We start from the raw sequence: 19,228 nt of genomic DNA, 5'->3' as shown, positions 1-19,228 counted from the left end.
CCAAAAAAACGTGTCGTTATTTTTTATTTATTTATTTTTAATCTTTTTGTCTCTATTCGAAATATCCTAAATTAATTTTAGAGATATTATTGGATTAAGGTGGTTATTGAAGCAGGACAAAAACTTAGGTGAGTAATGAGGTATTGGAGTGTTTTTATTCAAGATCACCCAAAATAAACGAGACCACAAAAAGGTGTATTTAATTTTTTTTTTTTTTTATTATGAGAACAAATAAAAAGGTGTATTTTGGCGCGGCTATTGGATAAGAAATAAAAAAAAGAAGAGGGAAATAACCACCCAAACCACCACGTCAGGTTTTAGGCTCAGCGTATATTTTCCTTGGGCTGGAAAAGTAGAGGGACAAGTAGATTAGAAGCGAGAGGGAGATGCTGATGAGAAGCAGCTTGAGTAGTAGTTGTAAAAGCTTCTCTTGTGTTTCTTCTCCCTCGTATCTTTATCCTCTTTTCGCAGCTAAGAAGATACCATTTCTCTCCACCAAATGGAATAAGTCTACAACTAGGACAACAATGGAGAGTGCCAGGAGCAACCGTTTTGGTGCCATTAGAGCCTCCTCAGCGGCTCAGCCTCTCCAGAATGCCGACGAGCTTATCGATTCCGTGGAGACATTCATATTTGATTGCGATGGTCGTTTTTCTATATTCTTTATAGTTACTAATTTTATCTAAGGTAATTTGGAATTTAGTCCGGTGATGATGATGATGATCATGTTTGGCATGCAGGGGTTATATGGAAAGGCGATAGTCTGATCGATGGAGTGCCCCAAACTCTTGATATGCTTCGTTCCAAGGCACGATGGAATTCTCTCTCTCTCCCCCAAATAATACTCCGGAAGAATTAATTTTTTTCCTCCTTTTCTTTCTTCAGGGCAAGAGATTAGTATTTGTTACAAACAACTCCACCAAATCTAGGAAACAATACGGAAAAAAGTTTGAACAGCTTGGCCTTAGCGTCACTGAGGTCAGTTCACTCGAGCTTGCTTCATTTTTTACTCACTCTATAAACTCTGTTGCATATTCTTGCAATTTTAATTATTGCTTTCGAGTGTTTCAGGAAGAAATTTTCGCTTCATCTTTCGCAGCTGCTGCTTATCTCCAGTCCATTAATTTCCCCAAGGATAAAAAGGTATGCTTCTGTAACCAAGAACCTAAGACCTTGAACAGATCAGATCCTCTGAAACCTATAAATCAAAGCCACGCCCAGCCACTGTCGCTGAATTTGTTCTATAATATATTTTTTTTTTCCTTTTCTTTGGTGGACATATAGGTCTACGTAATTGGTGAGGATGGCATATTGAAAGAGCTTGAACTTGCAGGATTTCAGTATCTTGGTGGTCCGGTATATATCTATTTTGCTAATAAAAGTAGAAATGTTTTTCGAATATATTAACAATAGCCTGTATTTTAGATCAGAAAGTGGCATCGTGATTTAGTCTTCTGTTCTCATATTCATCATTCTAGTTTTTGATAAAACATAATTGCTGCCATGACAAATTTTTCTTGGTAATTATCCTGACAATGTAATCACAGTTAACCGGGCAGGTTGGAATATCTGAAACAAAGGAAGGACATTGAGATACTTATATCTAGTACAATGTACAAGACTTTAGAATGTTCCAGATAGAGAGGTTCCTAGATACGGCCTATCAAGGCCTCTCCAGGCAGGTTGGAATATCTGAAACAAAAGGAAGGAAATCGAGATACTTGTATCTGTTACAACTTATGAGGAATTGATTTTGTGAGTTTTCCAGATACAGAGGTTCCAAGAGAAGACAAACCCCACCCCCCAACCCCCAACAAACCAAAAAAAAAATAACACACACACACACGAAAAAGAGATCAGGTAATGCGTGCTCAACACGGTAACACCACTATGCATAACACAATCTTTGAAATAGGACTTGCTACATCCGTGTAACACTGTTCTAGATATTCTCGAGAGTCGGAGACAAGTTGTTGAACTTTGAGATATCATCTTGCTTCTTGTTCAGTAGATTGTAACAGTAATTCAGCGTTTAGAAATCATTTAAACTGTTTTAGTACGAAGGGATGTAGCTGACCTATGTCTATGCAGCAAGTCAACCCCAGCCAGAATGTCAACGTTCGGAGCTTGGCTAAGTCTCTCTAGATTCGTCTGCTTTAGTAGGTTCTCACTTAATAATCAAGACCAATACCGACAATTGAAACGTTGACTAGAGCACATGCCATGTGTTCTTATTATTGGTTGCAGCAGTCCTCAGTTTGGCACCTAAGTATGCTTGGTCACACAATTTTTACAGATCCAAAATGTCTAAATGTGCATAGACGTACAATATTTTTTTGAGAAGGATGGTTGTTCTTTACTTGTTAAACCTGGGAGAATTGTATAAATTATGAAGCTGGTGTGATATATATGATTATTTTCTCGTTTCATCCCTTTTACCAGGAGGATGGAGGGAAGAAAATAGAGCTGAAACCTGGTTATTTAATGGAGCATGATGAAAGTGTATGATTCTATTGATTCTTGCTCCTTAATTGATTCTCCTCCTCTATTTTTGTATTTTGTTTGTTTATTTTTATTTTTGGCCTGAAAACACAGACATGGTTTTATTATTTTTATGTTTTGTCTTCTTTTGTTTTTGAGTGCACTTAAATTCATGAAAGTTATGTATTTTTGTTTAGGTGGGTGCTGTTGTTGTTGGATTTGATCGTTATTTCAACTACTACAAAGTACAGTAAGTTCTTTTTTCTGAAATCATCTGATACAGTTTTGCAATCAAATTTCATTTCTTGTAGATCTCTAATAGATCCTTAGTTAATCAGTTTTTTCAGTTTACTAGCTGTCAGATAGCTTAAAGGCAAAGCCTATTTGTCAATGCTTTTAGGGATCCTTCTAGTACACTTGACAATGCAAATATAGAAGAAGAAGTTGATCGAATCTGTCCTCAAGTTACACATGTTGTTGGTTTATTTCTAGGTCACATTTACTCAAATACGCGTGTCGACACAGCAACCTATATAGGGCACAGGGAGACAACTAATTCAAAAAGAAAACTATTACTTTTCCATAGTTACACAACTAAATCTTGTGCACACTACCTTACAAAACGCCTCCATACAAATAAATAACTATCAAAGTGACACATCATGAAGTTCTAACTATGTTAATAGACTATTTTCTTAGTCTTTTAGGGTATAGAAGAAACCCTAGTTTGAAATCGTAGCTCATGGTGTTTGTGTGTCCAACTTAGTTGTTGTTGTTGTTGTTGTTGTTTTTTGTTTTTCCAGAATATGAAGTGTCCACGTTACTTAGGTTTATTTCATCCAAAATGAATTTTTTTTGCTAAGTGTGGTTAGGTACTAGTATCCGACCTCAATAACATGGACCAATTCCTCATTTGGATGTGAATTGATGGTCACATATGACTTTGAAACCGAATTCCAAAGTCTATGTCAATTCAATGTCGTTCCTCGTGGAGTACACGGACTCTCACACAAGAATTCACATAGAGAAAACCTTTCTCCAACACTCAAACCATATTATTTATCAACTCTAACTATGGCCAAAGGTTTACAACTCAATATATAACTAAAAGAACTATGAATTTAGATGCTAGCATTCTAATTCAAATTTAGAAACTAATATACCTAATTTCAGAATTAAATATAAACCCAAAAATAGCAATAACATATGCTAAAAACATCAAAATAAAACTAAACATAGTTAGAGATAGCCATAATAATATATGAACCAATATGAAACCAAAACAAGAGTTTATAGTAATACCTTCCAAAGCTCTCCTAAGCCAAGAAAATAACTGTAATCAAGCTTCACAGTAAAAAAAAAAAACTTAACAGTAAAAAAATTACAGAGGACCTAGTAATACCAGTACTAATGGACCGGATCCCATCAGATTTCAAGATTTAAGTAGGGTTGCCCTTGAGATTTATAGGGCTCTGAATGAAAAATATAAAATTGGCCCATCTTGAAAAGAACTACCAAAAGTATTACATGGAGATGAAGGGGGTTTGCTTCTCTAAATCATTATTTATTTATTTATTTTATTTTTTATAAGGACCTTCTCTGATACGTTATCTAATCGACACGGTGCTAGCTTGCACAAAAGAATGGATTACAGCAATTTGTTGAGTTACAGTATGAATATTATCTAAATTCAGTGTTTTCCTATTTCTTCTCAAAACATGTCATTTATTTATTGGCTTGTTAATCGTAGAATTTTATGGAAAACTAAGCTCCATAGTTAGTGGGTGAACATAGGAATAAATTTCACAGAGAAAATAAGAAATAGGAACCAGATTACTTGGCAAACAAAAAAAGTAACTACGATCTCCAATCTGTTTTCACGATTGTTTTACACGTTTCACTCTGTTATCCGATAATGTCCATGTGAATTTGGGGTCTTATGCAGTCGCCCACCTTGCACTTATTCAGAGCCTGTCCTAAGGTAAGAGTGGTTGAGTGAGAGTAGTACTAGAATAGTTGACCTCCTGGGAAATCCTCGATTGCACCCATTTTTTTACAAATTTTTATATGATCGAGCAGTTCAAAGCTTTGCTGGAAGAGGCGAAGAATGAGAATATCAGGAATGAAAAAGCGAGGAAGTCAAAAGGCTGACGAAGGGAGAAACAATATGAAGAGGATATATGCCAAGTACTGAATGTGGTGGGAACCGGCAAGGAGTGGGAAGGAGATTGCATATTTAGGTTTGTCAAATTGTTTTTTGAGGAGGGGGCGGGGGGTGGGGTGGGGGAGAGAAAGTGTTAATATCATGGGAAAGGAGGCTTGTAAAGAAGTTTTGTTTATTTGCTTGGGCGAGTTCGTTTATTCTTGTTTTTGTCGATTTGGAGGTTTCTTGTGTTAAGAAAACCACCCCCAATTCCTCATTTGCATACCACCCAGCAATTAATTAGCACTTAAATTGGTACCACTTTGAAAGTTACAATTGAATTTTATCGTATATGGATATCATTTTATTTCTAACTTACATGAAAAAAATATGTTTTTGGTCTCAATGTTAGGTATGGAACCCTCTGTATACGTGAAAACCCAGGTTGTCTTTTCATTGCTACAAATCGTGATGCTGTCACTCATTTGACAGATGCTCAAGAATGGGCAGGTTTACTTCTGCTCTCAAATCTCAATATGTTTCTGTGGGCAAAGACTTCTTTATATTATTATCTTTGAGTCATTTTGACTTGCATCACTTTCATTCGTACGGACTTTGTGTTTGGTCACTCTTTTTTCATAATATTTCAAATAGTCACTGTTTCATCACTCTTTGATTGTTACAATTTTCTTATGAGTTTGAAATTCGTCATATTTTGAATTTAAATTTTGCCCTCTTCATATTTGACTGGAGAGTATTGGCAAATTTATGAGAAAAGAGTGACATTGATACTATTACTAATCACTTTTTTCTTCTGCAAATGTGTTTTCCTTTGTCAACAGTAAATTCAACTAATCATTTTCTTGCCTGATAATTTTGAATATATGATACTCAGACTAACGTCCTTCAATTTTAGGTGGTGGGTCCATGGTTGGTGCTATTAGTGGTTCCACTCAGCGTGAGCCGCTTGTTGTAGGGAAACCGTCAACTTTTATGATGGACTACTTAGCCACCAAGTATGAACACTTATTTTCTTGATTCTACTTTTTGGCTGTGTAAATATCTCATGTGAGAACTTCACTTAATTAAATTTACTCGCTACACTTTATGGCTAATAAACAAGAAATTTGGTAGTTCTAAATATGCATGTGAGTTAAGAAAAAAATCCTTGGAGTTTGCTGTAATAGTTGTCAGTTTACACAACAGTCCCTATTTTGTTTGTGTTTCTGCTCCTATGCAATGTGCGGGAGCAGACCAGTGTGAAAACACAAAGTGTAGTGGGCTGTTAAGTCTAAATGTGTCTGTTCACAAATGCATCCTGGTGTTGGAGCAACTATTTGTTTAAAAAATTCAACATAAGGGGTGTCCTTGTGTCTTACTTCAAAAATGAGTGGAACTTAGTAGGAAGTGATCACATGTTTTCTGACATCAACTTCTCGTGTTTACCCACCCAGGTTTGGTATTCTCAAGTCACAAATATGCATGGTTGGAGATAGATTGGACACTGATATTTTATTTGGACAGAATGGGGATGCAAAACCCTTCTTGTGCTATCAGGTAAACTATATCAATGTTATATTTGTACTTCTATCTATCATCTGGCCCATGAGATACATCACTTATAGGTCTCATTTCTGAATAGGTGTGACGAGCCTTTCCATGCTTCAAAGTCCAAACAACTCAATACAACCTGATTTTTATGCCAACAAGATTTCAGATCTTTCCCTCAAAGCGGCAACCGTCTGAGATTTTCTGAATCTTTTATAACGAGGGTTGGTACTTGGTACGTGTATATTAGGGTCGTCATCCTATTGTTTATGAATGTGTTGTGTAAACCATTTTTGTATGAACTTTATAAAATGGGGTACCTTTTAACCCCAATAAGGATGAAATGGATGATTACCTGGGAATTTATTCAGAATTAATTGATTAAGAATATGTTGCAGGTGCATATCTGAACTGAAAACTATCATATTTACAACTAAAACTTATTTGGATTCCTTATATGTTAGGGTCAGTTTGTCAGCTCTTAAAGATTGTTAAAAGCTTGAGTTTTGTTGTAAGCCTGTATATATTCCTAGATGTCCAAGTAGTAAGTAGAGCTCCTCGCCAGCTTGCAAACCTGGATTCAGATGGAGATGTACGAGCGCAGCACTTGGCATTGTTAGCTAGACTTAATTAGTTTCATTCCTTGTTTTAGATTAATTATTTGAATCTTTGTTCTCCATTCATTAGATAAATAAAATAGTAGTTCTTGATCATTTCAATTTTGTCAATTAGAATTGTTTAGATCTAATTTCAATTCTTGTTTGTTATTCACTTTTAGCTGTTTAAATTCGAATTGAATTCTTGAGTAGTTAAATTAGTAAAGTTAGAATCTTTATATGATGTCTAGTGTTAATTCAATGAGAAATGATAGTTTGATGAATCAAGGCTAAACCTCTATTAGAGGGGTTTGATGAAGTCTTGATGAAAACTTGATTGTGTAGTATAGAATCGTTGTAAGAATCTATTCCACTCTAGAAGGTCATTGATTCGCCATGAGAATGGGTGGACGACTTCACATGCTAGTCATGAATTGGTAGAAATGGCATGTATAATTAAGGATTAGAACGACCAATTCTTACCGTAAGAACGTAAGGATTGGTTACAACAAATCTATGCTAGTTTATTAAGTTGGATTTAAGGTGAAATCAAATTCCCCTAATTCGTTATCTAGATTCAACTCTTAGTATTCTGTCATTCCGTTATTTGTATCTTGTTATTTGAATTCACATCGTAGTATAATTTTCACCAATACTCTCTTTAGACTTTGGATAGACTCGTCAATTAGAGAAAACTTGAATGTTAAAGAACTAGGAGTGGAACGAATCTTTTACTCCACTCTATTTCGATAGATTTGAGAGTATAACAATATTTAATAAGCAAACTAGCATTGGTAATAAGTTTAGTTTTACTTGCGTTCTGAGTTTAATCGTTTATTTCGTAAGTAAAACTATTCAATTTTTTATGGTTTATCGATGCAACCCGATTTTACTCTAGACGTCCTTTTTTTTTTTTTATGTTCGAAATAGACTTGTTTTGTGATCGGGTTTGAATTTTTAGTTAAAATAAGGTTAGTGTATTTTTGTTTTAGTGTTTTTTTATTTTTTATTTTTTATATGTTTGGTTTGTGGGTGGCTCACCCTCACTTACGTTCGTGGCTCCGCCACTGCTTGCATCTACACACTTTGTTACTCTGTTTACCAATCGTTGGATTACAAGATCCCATCGTCAAAAATTTGCTGACCTGGCAAGCTTATAAAGTGAAACATTGTTGAATCTGGCTTCACTCCAGCCAAGCCACAAAACATGACCAGCTACCAACTACCAAGTGACATTTTTTTCTGATCTCTCCCATTCTCCTTGAGTACAAAAATTTCAGGATGCCAAAGGACAATTCTCAACACACGAAACACACCACCAAAACGACTCGGAACTTTACTTCAAAAATGAGGCTTCGCTGAATGCAAATAACGGTAATGGAGAAACAACAGTGTCTAGGGGGGATATTAGATAGCAAGTATGCTGCTCCACTGCCACTTATTGGTCTATATATCACCACAGCCACTTTGGTATGTTTACTCTTCATCATTTCTGATGTATATCTTGGATATCGTCGAAAACAACCATGGTTACCTTGTAAATATTTCTCACTCAATTCATTGACACTTTCTCTTCTTGCAATTGCAACAAAACTCCCATTTGATCTCACTTCTCCAATGCCTAGTCCACAGGATCAACTATCCAAACTTTGTGGCACTACTTTAATATGCATTTCCATGGGATTTTTCCTGCCTTGTGTCGCCAATATGGAAGGTTCTGAGTTGTTTGTTAATATGGCCTCCTTGACCATCCTTGTAGTCACTGTTGTTGTTAATACTTGCATACAAATGGCTACGGGCGTTATCTTTTCCGTTTTTTTCGTAGAACATATCATCATTTTGCTATTAATGATGTTAATTCTCATAATAATGTGGTATTTTGCTTTCTACTCTGGTTTTATTGTCGACGCATTCAAAGAGATTTGGAAAGCAGAAGGAAAGTATGGCCTAGAACTGGGGAATAGAGAAGGACTTGAGCTGCATTTTAAGTCTATTTCCAAATATAACTTTCAATTGAGAGTGTGCTTGATTGCACACTATCCTACTATAGGCCTGCTTTGCACAATTTCTCCACTGCTTTTACTAGAAGTTGCTTTTCGGACATTTTTTCTCAAGCACTTGAGGTTTTGTGATGGAGTTTCGGATTATAAATGGTCTGTTTGGGTTGTCGTGGTGTCACAAATTATCACCATAGTGTTGGGTATGTTGGGCATCACCTTTAGGTGGTTTTCTGTCATAAACCAATTGAACCCCTTCAAACCTAAAGAAGATGTATCATGGTTCCAATGGAGTTGCGATCAATTTCATGCTTTCGAGGTGTTTACAAAGTTGCAATTAAATTGGAAAATGTACTCTGGTATCATGAAAAATGCCGAAGTCTTAGAAGATATTGTTATTCATGTATTGTTCGCAACAGAAATAGCTCTCAACTGGATGAATAAAGTGGTTATATTGTTAACTTGGGCAATGAGGAAACTAATTGCCAAAAAGAAATGCCACTGATTATATTGGTGAGAATGCTACTGCAGACTTCACTAATTGGAGGAAAAGATGCCAGAAGAATGAACCACGCCGCCTCATCCATGTCCTATCCAGAATTTCGTCCATCTCAAGAATCACATAGAGACGAGGGAATTAACAATTGTCTCTTACTTGTAATTCTTGTAAGACTGTCAGATATTTTGTTACCATCTGAATTTAGCAGACCCTTACTCGACGCTTTAGATGAAGCTTTCAGTATAATTTACTTCGTCGACAAGAGATTGCATTCTTTGCGTTTTATCAATATCAATATGTACAAAAGAAGGCTAGCAAAGGATTTGTGGATGACTAGGGACATCAGTAATCATTGGTTTCAAAAGACAGTAATCAACCCTGTGCAAATGAAGTATCCCCAAGTTAAGAATATTTCCCTGAATGCCGCGGATTCTCATTCGCAATTTGTCCCAAATCATCCACTACAGGTTATTAAAGAGATCGGACAGTTATTGAATTGTCCTCTTTTTTTCGATTCAGATGAACGTCTAATCATAAAAGATTTTATTGAAGATGGAAGGCATGGAACATTCAAAGAACTGTATCATCGAATGGAGCAACTATTTGTTGACAAGGTGTATCTCTTTCTAACTGAACTCCCAATTGTGGCACCAGAGTATGTTCTCCAGAGCCCTGCCAGGAAACTAGAAAAGAGAATGAGAATCGCTTTACAGTTCATGTACAAATTTGAGCAGTTACAGTTACAAGTCCAGTGGTTATCAGTTGGAAATAATGCCGCGAACAAGAGATCAGCGGATGGAATGGATGGCAACAATGCTGCCGTTGGCACTGCAGATGTCAGTACACATGTTCATGTAGCTATTGGTGATGAAATTATTGAAGCTCATGAATAAACAAAAAACATTCATTAAATGCGTCTTTATCGTCTTATCTCATTCTATGGTCTGTTCTTTGGTGGCAAAGATGTGTTGCTATACACAAAATGCTAATGTCAAATTTACCTTCAGTCTGATTGAACCTCTCTGTGATGAACATAATCATGTGGCATGCCTGGAAATTTTAAAGGAGTGGTTTTACTTATGCCTTTTTCTTTGATAAAGGAAACGGAGAAGATGATGATGAAATTTTTGTGGTCTGGAGATACTACTCATAGAAAAGGTGTGATGGGAAAGTGTTTGCAAACCTGTAGATGAAGGTGGTATAGGCATTAAAAGATTTAAACACATGAACCTTGCAATGTTGATGAAGTTGGGTTGGGGTATTCTCACTGATGTCAGCAATGACTTTGGGAGATTCATGAGAGCTAAATACTTCAATGCAGATGGGGAGATCATAGATTACTATAAACCTAGTTCTATATGGTCGGGCATCAGTAAAGGTATTGAAGAAGTGGTTACTAGATCTCAATGGATTGTTGGTTCTGGTGAGAAAGTGGATATATGGAGATGTAACTGGTTGGGGATTAAATCTTTGAAGAAAATGGTCAATACAAGTACTCAAGATTTGAAGGGATGCAGAGCCAAGGTTTGTCATCTCCTAGTAAATGATACTTAGCAGATCCCAGACATTATCCAACAAATTCTTGACAGTCTGAACATTAACATGAATTCAGTTGTTCACAAATGCAGCTCTCAGTTTGAGGAATACATGATATGGGCTCCAGATTTAAAAGGTGAATTCTCGTCCAAATTTGCCTATGAGGAGATTAGAGTGAAGAAACCTATTGTGAGTTGGATCAAATTCATCTGGAATTGCCATATACACCCAAGACCTGCGACACTTGCTTGGAAGATTGTCAAGAAGGGTGTTGCGACTGATGACATAGTACAGAAGGATGGGATTCCTCTCGTCTCTTGTTGTAGAATGTGTAATAAAAGTGGTGAGACTCAGAAGCATCTTATATGGGAATGCTCATTTGCACAACAAATCTGGAAATGGATTCGACATATTTTTAATTCCAGTTTACCTATCCTAGGCTTCTCTGATGCTTTGAAGATGAATAATTGTTGGAGCCCTAGAGTCAAGCACCTTTGGAGCTTTTGCATTGTAGCTGGAATGGTCGGTATTTGGAAACAGAGAAATGGAGCGAGCTCACTTTGATAACAAGAAGCCAAATTTGTGGGAATGCAAACTTTATGTCAGAACACGTAAGGATAACTGGTAATCTGTCAAACGGGATAAGCTTCAACTCACCTCATGAGAGTGGCATTCTGAGTTATTGAAATGTTAATCATAGACCTAAGAGTGCACCTAAAGTTAAGCAATTTTGTTGGATCCCTCCGGCCCCAAATATCATCAAACTCAATACAGATGGAGCTGCTCGTGGCAGCCCAGATCCATTTGGCATTGGAGTGGCATATCGAGGACATATGGGAGAATTTAAATTGACTATGGCCAAAAACATAGGTGTGGAAACTAACTTCAAAGCTGAATGTTGGGCCATACTTGAAGGTATAGAGAGAGCGGTGGAGGAGTGGCTGAACTTGTGGGTGTAGACTGATTTTGAAGCTGCAGCTACTGCTTTTAGTACTAACCAACTCTCTTGGCAGTTTAGAAGCAAGATGAAATGACTGTTTGAACAAGCTGCAAGGATGGAAGATTACAACTATTTGGCGAGAAGGTAATGACACTGCAGATTTGCTATCCAAAATAGTAGCTGCTCTTCCAGAGTCCAGACAATGCAGTAATCATTACTGATGGCAAACCTTCTTGATTACAAAGATACGAAGTGCCTTTCCAGAGGTTCTTTAGGTTTTTGTGATTGTCTCTACCTCGTTCTTATAAATGGGAATAGCTAGTGTGTTTTTTAGCTTGAACCTTAGAAGGGAGCAGGTTGTTGCTCCCTCTAATCTTTTTGTACTTTTTCCTTTTATGCGTTTTAATAGATTTCCAACTAACCAAGCCAAAAAAAAACTTCACGAGCATTCATTATTTAGCTTCTAGGTAGTGTTGTTATTAGTGATGGAACTTGGATATATGGTTGGCTGTAATTCAACTTTGATGCTTCTTTCTTGAGAGATATAAGCTCATCAATGATTGTTGCGGTTGCAAGGGGGACGAAGGATAGCAACAGAGTTTTGCAATGGAAATGGCAGTTCGAAATGCTCCAAAAGAGGGAAAAAACATAGGTCCTCCCCGCCCCTCCCCCTCAAAAATAAAAAAATAAAAAAATGAAACACGCCAAATAAAATTGAACAAGTCGTGCCTTTCTTTTAAGCTTCTTTCATGGATTGTAGTACTTTACTACTTGAAAAGCATGTTTAGTCAATTATTAGCTGTTTGACTAAAAGAAGTCGTTACCTACTTGGCTACTTGCCTACAAGTCTACAACGCGATGTCAAGGACCCTAAGTCAAACAAGAGGAAAGGCTACAAGCCAAAGAAAAAAAACCTACGAAAATGAGGCTTCGCTGAATGCAAATAACGCTAATGGAGAAACTACAGTGTCTAGGGGGGATATTAGATAACAGGTATGCTGCTCCACTGCCACTTATTGGTCTATATATCACCACAGCCACTTTGGTATGTTTACTCTTAATCATTTCTGATGTATATCTTGGATATCGTCAAAAAAAACCATGGTTACCTTGTAAATATTTCTCACTCAATTCATTGACACTCTCTCTTCTTGCAATTGCAACAAAAAGTCCCATTTGATCTCACTACTCCAATGCCGAGTCCACAGGATCAACTATCTAAACTTTGTGGCACTACATTAATATGCATTTCAATGGGATTTTTCCTGCCTTGCGTGGCCAATATGGAAGGTTCTGAGTTGTTTGTTAATATGGCCTCCTTGACCATCCTTGTAGTTACTGTTATTGTTAATACTTGCATACAAATGGCTACAGGCGTGATCTTTTCCCTTTTTTTTGTAGAACATATCATCATTTTGCTATTAATGATGTTAATTCTCATCATAATGTGGTATTTTACTTTCTACTCTAGATTTATGGCCGACGCATTCAGAGAGATTTGGAGAGAACAAGGAAAATACGCATACGGCGTAGAACTAGGGTATAGAGAAGGACTTGAGCTGCATTTTAAGTCTATTTCCATATATAATCATCAATTGAGAGTCTGCTCAATTGCGCACTATCCTGCTGTAGGCCTGCTGTGCACAATATCTCCGCTGCTTTTACTAGAAGTTGCTTTTCGGACATTTTTTCTTAAGCACTTGAGGTTTTGCGATGAAGTTTCAGATTATAAATGGTCAGTTTGGATTGTCGTGGTATCACAAATTATCACCTTAGTGTTGGGTACATTGGCCATCACTTTTAGGTTGTTTTTTGTCACAAGCCAATCGAACCCGTTCAAACCTGAAGAAGACGCATCATGGATTGAATGGAGTTGCGACCAATTTCAGGCCTTCAAGGTGTTTTCCAAATTGCTATTAAATTGGAAAATTTTCTCTGGTATCATGAAAACATGCCAAGTCTTAGAAGATATTGTCATTCATGTATTGTTTGCAACAGAAATAGGTCTCAACCGGATGGATAAAGTGGTTATATTTTTAGCTTGGGCAATGAGGAAACTAATCTCCGGGTCCAAAAGAAATGCCACTGATTATCTTGGTGAGAATGCTACTGCAGACTTGACTAGTTGGAGGAAAAAATGCCGGGAGGATGAACCACGCTGCCTCATCCATCTCCTATCCAGAAGTCATCCATCTCAAAAATCACGTACTATTGAAGGAACCAACAATTGTCTCTTACTTGTAATCCTTGTAAGGCTGTCAGATATTTTGTTACCATCTGAATTTAGCAGACCCTTAGTTGACGCTTTAGATGAAGCTTTTAGTATGATTTATTTTGCTGACAAGAGATTAGATTCTTTGGGTTTTAGTAATAGGCACAGAAGAAGGCTAGCAAAGGATTTGTGGATGACTAGGGACATCAGTAATCATTGGTTTCAAAAGACAGTAATCAACCCTTTGCAAATGAAATATCCCCAAGTTAAGAAGAACATTTCCTTGAATGGCGCAGATTCTCATACGCAATTCGTTCCAAATCATCCAATACAGGTTATTAAAGAGCTCGGACAGTTACTGAATCGTCCTCTCTTTTTCGATTCAGATGAACGTCTAATCATAAAAGATTTCATTGAAGATGGAAGGCATGGAACATTCAAAGAGTTATATGAACGAATGGAGCAACTATTTGTGGACAAGGTGTCTCTCTTTCTGACTGAACTCCCAAATGTGGCACTAGAGTTTGTTCTCCAGAGCCCTGCCAGGAAACTAGAAAAGAGAATGAGAATCGCTTTACAGTTCATGTACAAATTTGAGCAGTTACAGTTACAAGTCCAGTGGTTATCAGTTGGAAATAATGCCGCGAACAAGAGATCAGCGGATGGAATGGATGGCAACAATGCTGCCGTTGGCACTGCAGATGTCAGTACACATGTTCATGTAGCTAATGGTGATGCAATTATTGAAGTTCATTAATAAACAAGAAACATTCATAAAATGCGTCTTTATCATCTTATCTCATTCTTTGGTGCCAAAGATGTGTTTCACGACTTTCACGACACAAAAAATGCTAATGTCAAAATTTTCCTTCAGTCAGACTGAATAGGGGTGTCAATGGTCCGGTTCTTAGTGTTGTAAGAACCAAGAACCATTTAATTTTGTTTCAATTTTGGTTTCGGTTCTTTGCGGTTTTTAAAATTGTGGAACCATACCTATAACCATCGGTTCCTAGCGGGTATTTCCGGTTCCACTCTTCATTTCGGTTCTTAAGATATTTAGTATTTACACTATTTTTTTATTATTTCTATTAAAAAATGTGTACTAAAAGTACAAAAATGCCACACGAACGAGTCGTTTTTTAAATATTTATATAAATAATTATGTCATTCAATAATAAGTTAAATAAAACTATATATTTAAGATTGTAAACTATATTTTTATATTACTTATAACATTAGTGCTTACAATTATGTCACTCCATGCGTTTTATCAATATCCATATGTACATCCATATGTACAACAGAAGGCTAGCAAAGGATTTGTAGATGACTAGGGCATCAGTAATCATTGGTTTCAAAAGACAGTAATCAACCCTGTGGAAATGAAGTATCCCCAAGTTAAGAATATTTCCCTGAATACCGCAGAATCGCAGATTCTCATTCGCAATTTGTCCCAAATCATCCATTATAGGTTATTAAAGAGATCGGATAGTTATTGAATTGTCCTTTTTTTTTTTCGATTCAGATGAACGTCACATTCATAAAAGATTTTATTGAAGATGGAAGGCATGGAACATTCAAAGAGTTATATCATCGAATGGAGCAACTATTTGTTGACAGGGTCTCTCTTTCTAACTGAACTCCCAATTGTGGCACTAGAGTATATGTAGAAAGCTGTATATATATTTTAAATAGGAAACAATATATTTAGGATATATTTAGATAGAAAACAATATATTTATAATATTATGTATTTAGAATAGTGTGTCTTGGTAGACAAGAAACTAACTTGTATATAAACCCATGATATGGGATGAATCAAATACACTGAATATAATTGAAGTCTTTTATTCTACATGGTATCGAAGCATATTCGATCCTTTGAACTTTTTTATTGAATCTTGAATCCGCTGCGTACTACGACTATTGAAATCAAACCATCCTTGAATCCTTGAATCTCAAACCCAAATATCAAACTTTTTCCAAACCTAAATCTCAGACCAGTTTTTTTTTCTACAACAAATTTCGGCAATGGCTACCGAAAATCTAATTGTACAAGAAAATCAATCATCCTCACAAGTCATTCATCACCATTACACCCCACAAGACAATTTGGCGCTTTCAAAAACTATTTCATTAGATGAGTCAAACTATACCATATGGGCTCCTCTCATGCGGATGCGTATTAGAGCCAGGGGAAAGATTGGTTATTTGGTATTGGTGGCCATACATGCCAAAAGATGTTAAACGTTTGTCCGAGAAGTGTGTGCTTTGTCAAACACATGATATATGATATGGGTCAACTTCCCGTGACGAAGCGTCATCCAATCCATAAACCTTGGTCATTTGCGAAATGGAGCCTTGACATTGTTGGTTTATTTCCGGCGTACCGACGGCGGTGTTTGTTTTACGCGTCGCAACAAATTATTTTACTAAATAAGCGGACAAAATTAACAAGTTGAGCGAAAAACCCGAAGTTCTAATGTATAATTTTGTTTCCATCGTAACGTTATTATCGCTCCCGACAAAATCGTTTAAATTACCACGTTTAATTTCGTGGAGTCCTAAGTTGAACGCTTTTACGCCGCTTAGTCGTTATTATATCGCTACGACAAAATCGGATTTTAAATTACCACGTTTAATTTCGTTGGGTCTAAGTTGAACATTTTATTTCGGCTTAGTCGTTACTATCGTTACGATAAAATCTGACGAAGTTACCGCGTTTAGCTTTGTTAGTCTAAGTTTGAACGCTTTTACGCTCACTTAGTTCGTTACTATCGCTACGACAAAATTCGACGGTTACCGCGTTTAGCCGTCGATCCTAAGTTGAAATTTGTTACGCCGCTTAGTTCGTTACTATCACTACGACAAAATCGGAAATTAAATTACGCGTTTAATTTCGTCGTCCTAAGTTGAACGCTTTTACGCTCGCTTAGTCGTTACTATCGCTATGACAAAATCTGACGAAGTTACCGCGTTTAGCTTCGTCAGTCTAAGTTTGAATGCTTTTACGCTCTCTTAGTTCGTTACTATCGTTACGACAAAATCTGACGAAGTTACCGCGTTTAGCTTCGTCAGTCTAAGTTTGAACGCTTTTACGCTCGCTTAGTTCGTTACTATCGTTACGACAAAATCTGACGAAATTACCACGTTTAATTTCGTCAGTCTAAGTTTGAACGCTTTTATGCTCGCTTAGTTCGTTATTTTCGCTACGACAAAATATGACGAAGTTGCCATGTTTAGCTTCGTTTGTCTAAGTTTGAACGCTTTTACGCTCGCTTAGTTCGTTACTATCGCTACTGCAAAATCTGACGAAGTTACCACGTTTAGCTTTGTCAATCTAAGTTTGAACGTTTTTACGCTCGCTTAGTCTAATTTTGCCAAGTTAAGTTCGCATTGGGGGCTTTTTCTCTAGGGCGTTTCATTATATTTCGTTTCATCTACATAACTCAGCAACATTGTCAGTTTTCCACAGGTATGTTATCTGACATCACAACGATATTTAATTGCAAACACATACTTTATTTTTATTTTCATTACAAGAATTTTTAGCTCTATGATATTACATTCACACAATCACATAATCATTGGTTTGGGAAAAGCCAATGGTTCCTTATCGATTTTTGCTTATACAACTCGCATAACTCTTTCCGTTTCAAAGCTTAAACTATATGCGCCTTATTTTTTTTTTTTTCTAAGGCATTGTTCGATTTTTTCTCTGAGAAATTTTTCGAGCAAACAATTTCAACAAACTTCATGCCGATTTTTTCGAGCTTAATTGAACCTTTCCAACAGGTTTCATTATTTTTCTAAAGCATTGAGCCGATTTTTTCCGGCTTAATCTTTCCGAAGTTAAACTTTTGACGCCGCTTATAAGACATTGAGTGATCTTTCTCAACGAAACTTCTTTTCAAGCTTCTTTAATTCTTCTAACGGCATTAATTGACACTTTTTAAATGTATAAACTTTTTTCGTCGATTCTTTGTGAATATATTTTGCTCGTAATACTGCCATTTCTCCGTGCGAAAACTTGCTCCAATTTCTTTATTTTTTTCCAAGACATTGGGCCGATATTTCTAAGAGACACTTTTCGTCGGTTTTTATGGGCGCAAATTTTCTCCAGTTTCTTTATTTCTTCTACGGCATTGCGGCGCGATCACCATGAGCAAAACCTTTCTTCAGCTTCTTTATTTTTTTTTCTAAGGCATTGCGATCTTTCTACTCAACATTTTTCGTCAATATCTTTTGCTCGTAATTCCTCCGTTTCAACCTGCGACAAAAATACAAATCTTTTCATCAGACTTTCTGACTTAACCACAATTTTAAAATAACTAATATCGACATACTTGTTTCGTGCTATCGAAAATCATCGATCATTGACCACCGCTATGTCATATTCCGCAAGATTTTCAGTAGTTTGATCACACTTAAATAATTTTTCGAGCCACCTCGCACCCAATTGCTTCAAACAATCAATACCCATCACAGATTACCACCGGCCACCAACACCATGTACACCCTTCCTATCTACAATTTGCTTCATCCTCCTCAACAACCAACTGTCGAATATCTCAAAACCAAGTAAACCCCACTACTTTTCAACAACCATTGATACCCACTAATCTCAATTTACCTGCCCAGGTCCTCCACAGATTGTTTCACGTACAACAACATATTAATACCCCACCCATTCATACTCAATTCAACAACCCCAACCCAAGTACAATCTTTGAAGGAGGAGAAGAAGGTGGTACTGGTTTTGAGGTTTCTGGCCGATCTTTTTCCCAAACCCAATCTTCTTAGACCTTCTTTGAAACATAATTGACGCCACAACAATACAAACAATGAAAATTATCTTCAAACCCACAAACAACAAACCCAACTTACGATTCATACCAAATTTTGCTTGATTGATTTCAACTGTCCATTATAGACAGTAAGAGCGAAGATGAAGATGTTCGCCTGTTTGATAGTTTCTACCTGCGGCACAAAGCAAAATTATAAATTTGATAGAAGGGGAATAGAATTATAAATTTTAGTCTCGGTGAATCCAAAACTGTGCTCAAGCAATATTGGCAGAAAATAGATTCGAGTTGGTATTGAGTTGATGTTGTGTTATGGTTTTATCGGGAGGGCAATGAGAGTTTTGTGAAACTCTTGTTTAATAACCTTCTAGCATCATCACTCCCAATCATGTTTTCTCATGTACATCGTTTTTACTCTTATATTCCCAAGGAAGTAAGAACTGCTCCTAACACACATAGACAACTCATTCT

The 19,228-nt window shown here is 36.6% G+C and overlaps 3 protein-coding genes across 4 annotated transcripts; all 3 read left to right on the top strand.

Moving 5' to 3' along the window:
• Positions 1-265: 265 nt before the first annotated feature.
• Positions 266-6,575, top strand: LOC147473450 (phosphoglycolate phosphatase 1A, chloroplastic-like). The gene is given in 12 exon segments (XM_086587481.1): positions 266-645; positions 741-808; positions 886-978; positions 1,072-1,143; positions 1,285-1,356; positions 2,443-2,502; positions 2,679-2,731; positions 5,037-5,134; positions 5,541-5,640; positions 6,079-6,149; positions 6,152-6,181; positions 6,267-6,575. Coding segments are annotated over 12 exon segments (1,080 nt in total). The 5' UTR covers positions 266-386; the 3' UTR covers positions 6,371-6,575.
• Positions 6,576-9,249: 2,674 nt separating this feature from the next.
• On the top strand, positions 9,250-14,731 carry LOC147473448 (uncharacterized). 2 transcript variants are annotated; one of them, XM_086587443.1, is made up of 2 exons: positions 9,250-12,733; positions 13,212-14,731. In XM_086587443.1, the coding sequence occupies exons 1-2, from the start codon at positions 12,678-12,680 to the stop codon at positions 14,707-14,709; spliced, it is 1,554 nt and encodes a 517-aa protein (XP_086443569.1). In that variant the 5' UTR covers positions 9,250-12,677; the 3' UTR covers positions 14,710-14,731. The 2 variants fall into 2 exon arrangements, with proteins under 2 accessions (XP_086443569.1, XP_086443570.1); XM_086587444.1 differs by having other exon boundaries at positions 12,643-12,785.
• On the top strand, positions 10,867-11,364 carry LOC147473449 (uncharacterized). The gene has a single exon (XM_086587482.1). It carries the CDS (start codon positions 10,867-10,869, stop codon positions 11,362-11,364), a length of 498 nt encoding a protein of 165 aa, XP_086443608.1.
• Positions 14,732-19,228: the final 4,497 nt, after the last annotated feature.

Source organism: Coptis chinensis, unplaced genomic scaffold (genome assembly GCF_015680905.1).
Source record: "Coptis chinensis isolate HL-2020 unplaced genomic scaffold, ASM1568090v1 utg2560_pilon_pilon, whole genome shotgun sequence".
NCBI classification, from domain to species: domain Eukaryota; kingdom Viridiplantae; phylum Streptophyta; class Magnoliopsida; order Ranunculales; family Ranunculaceae; genus Coptis; species Coptis chinensis.
This window is presented reverse-complemented; position numbering and strand designations above follow the sequence as displayed.

What these genes read in the sequence shown, in the direction of transcription:
- LOC147473449 (XM_086587482.1), top strand. Translation starts at nt 10,867, where the DNA reads ATGAATTCAGTTGTTCACAAATGCAGCTCTCAGTTTGAGGAATACATG.
- LOC147473448 (XM_086587443.1), top strand. Translation starts at nt 12,678, where the DNA reads ATGCAAATAACGCTAATGGAGAAACTACAGTGTCTAGGGGGGATATTA. An exon ending in GGGGGGATATTAGATAACAG is followed by an intron (nt 12,734 to 13,211) that starts GTATGCTGCTCC and finishes TTTCTACTCTAG; the next exon opens with ATTTATGGCCGACGCATTCA.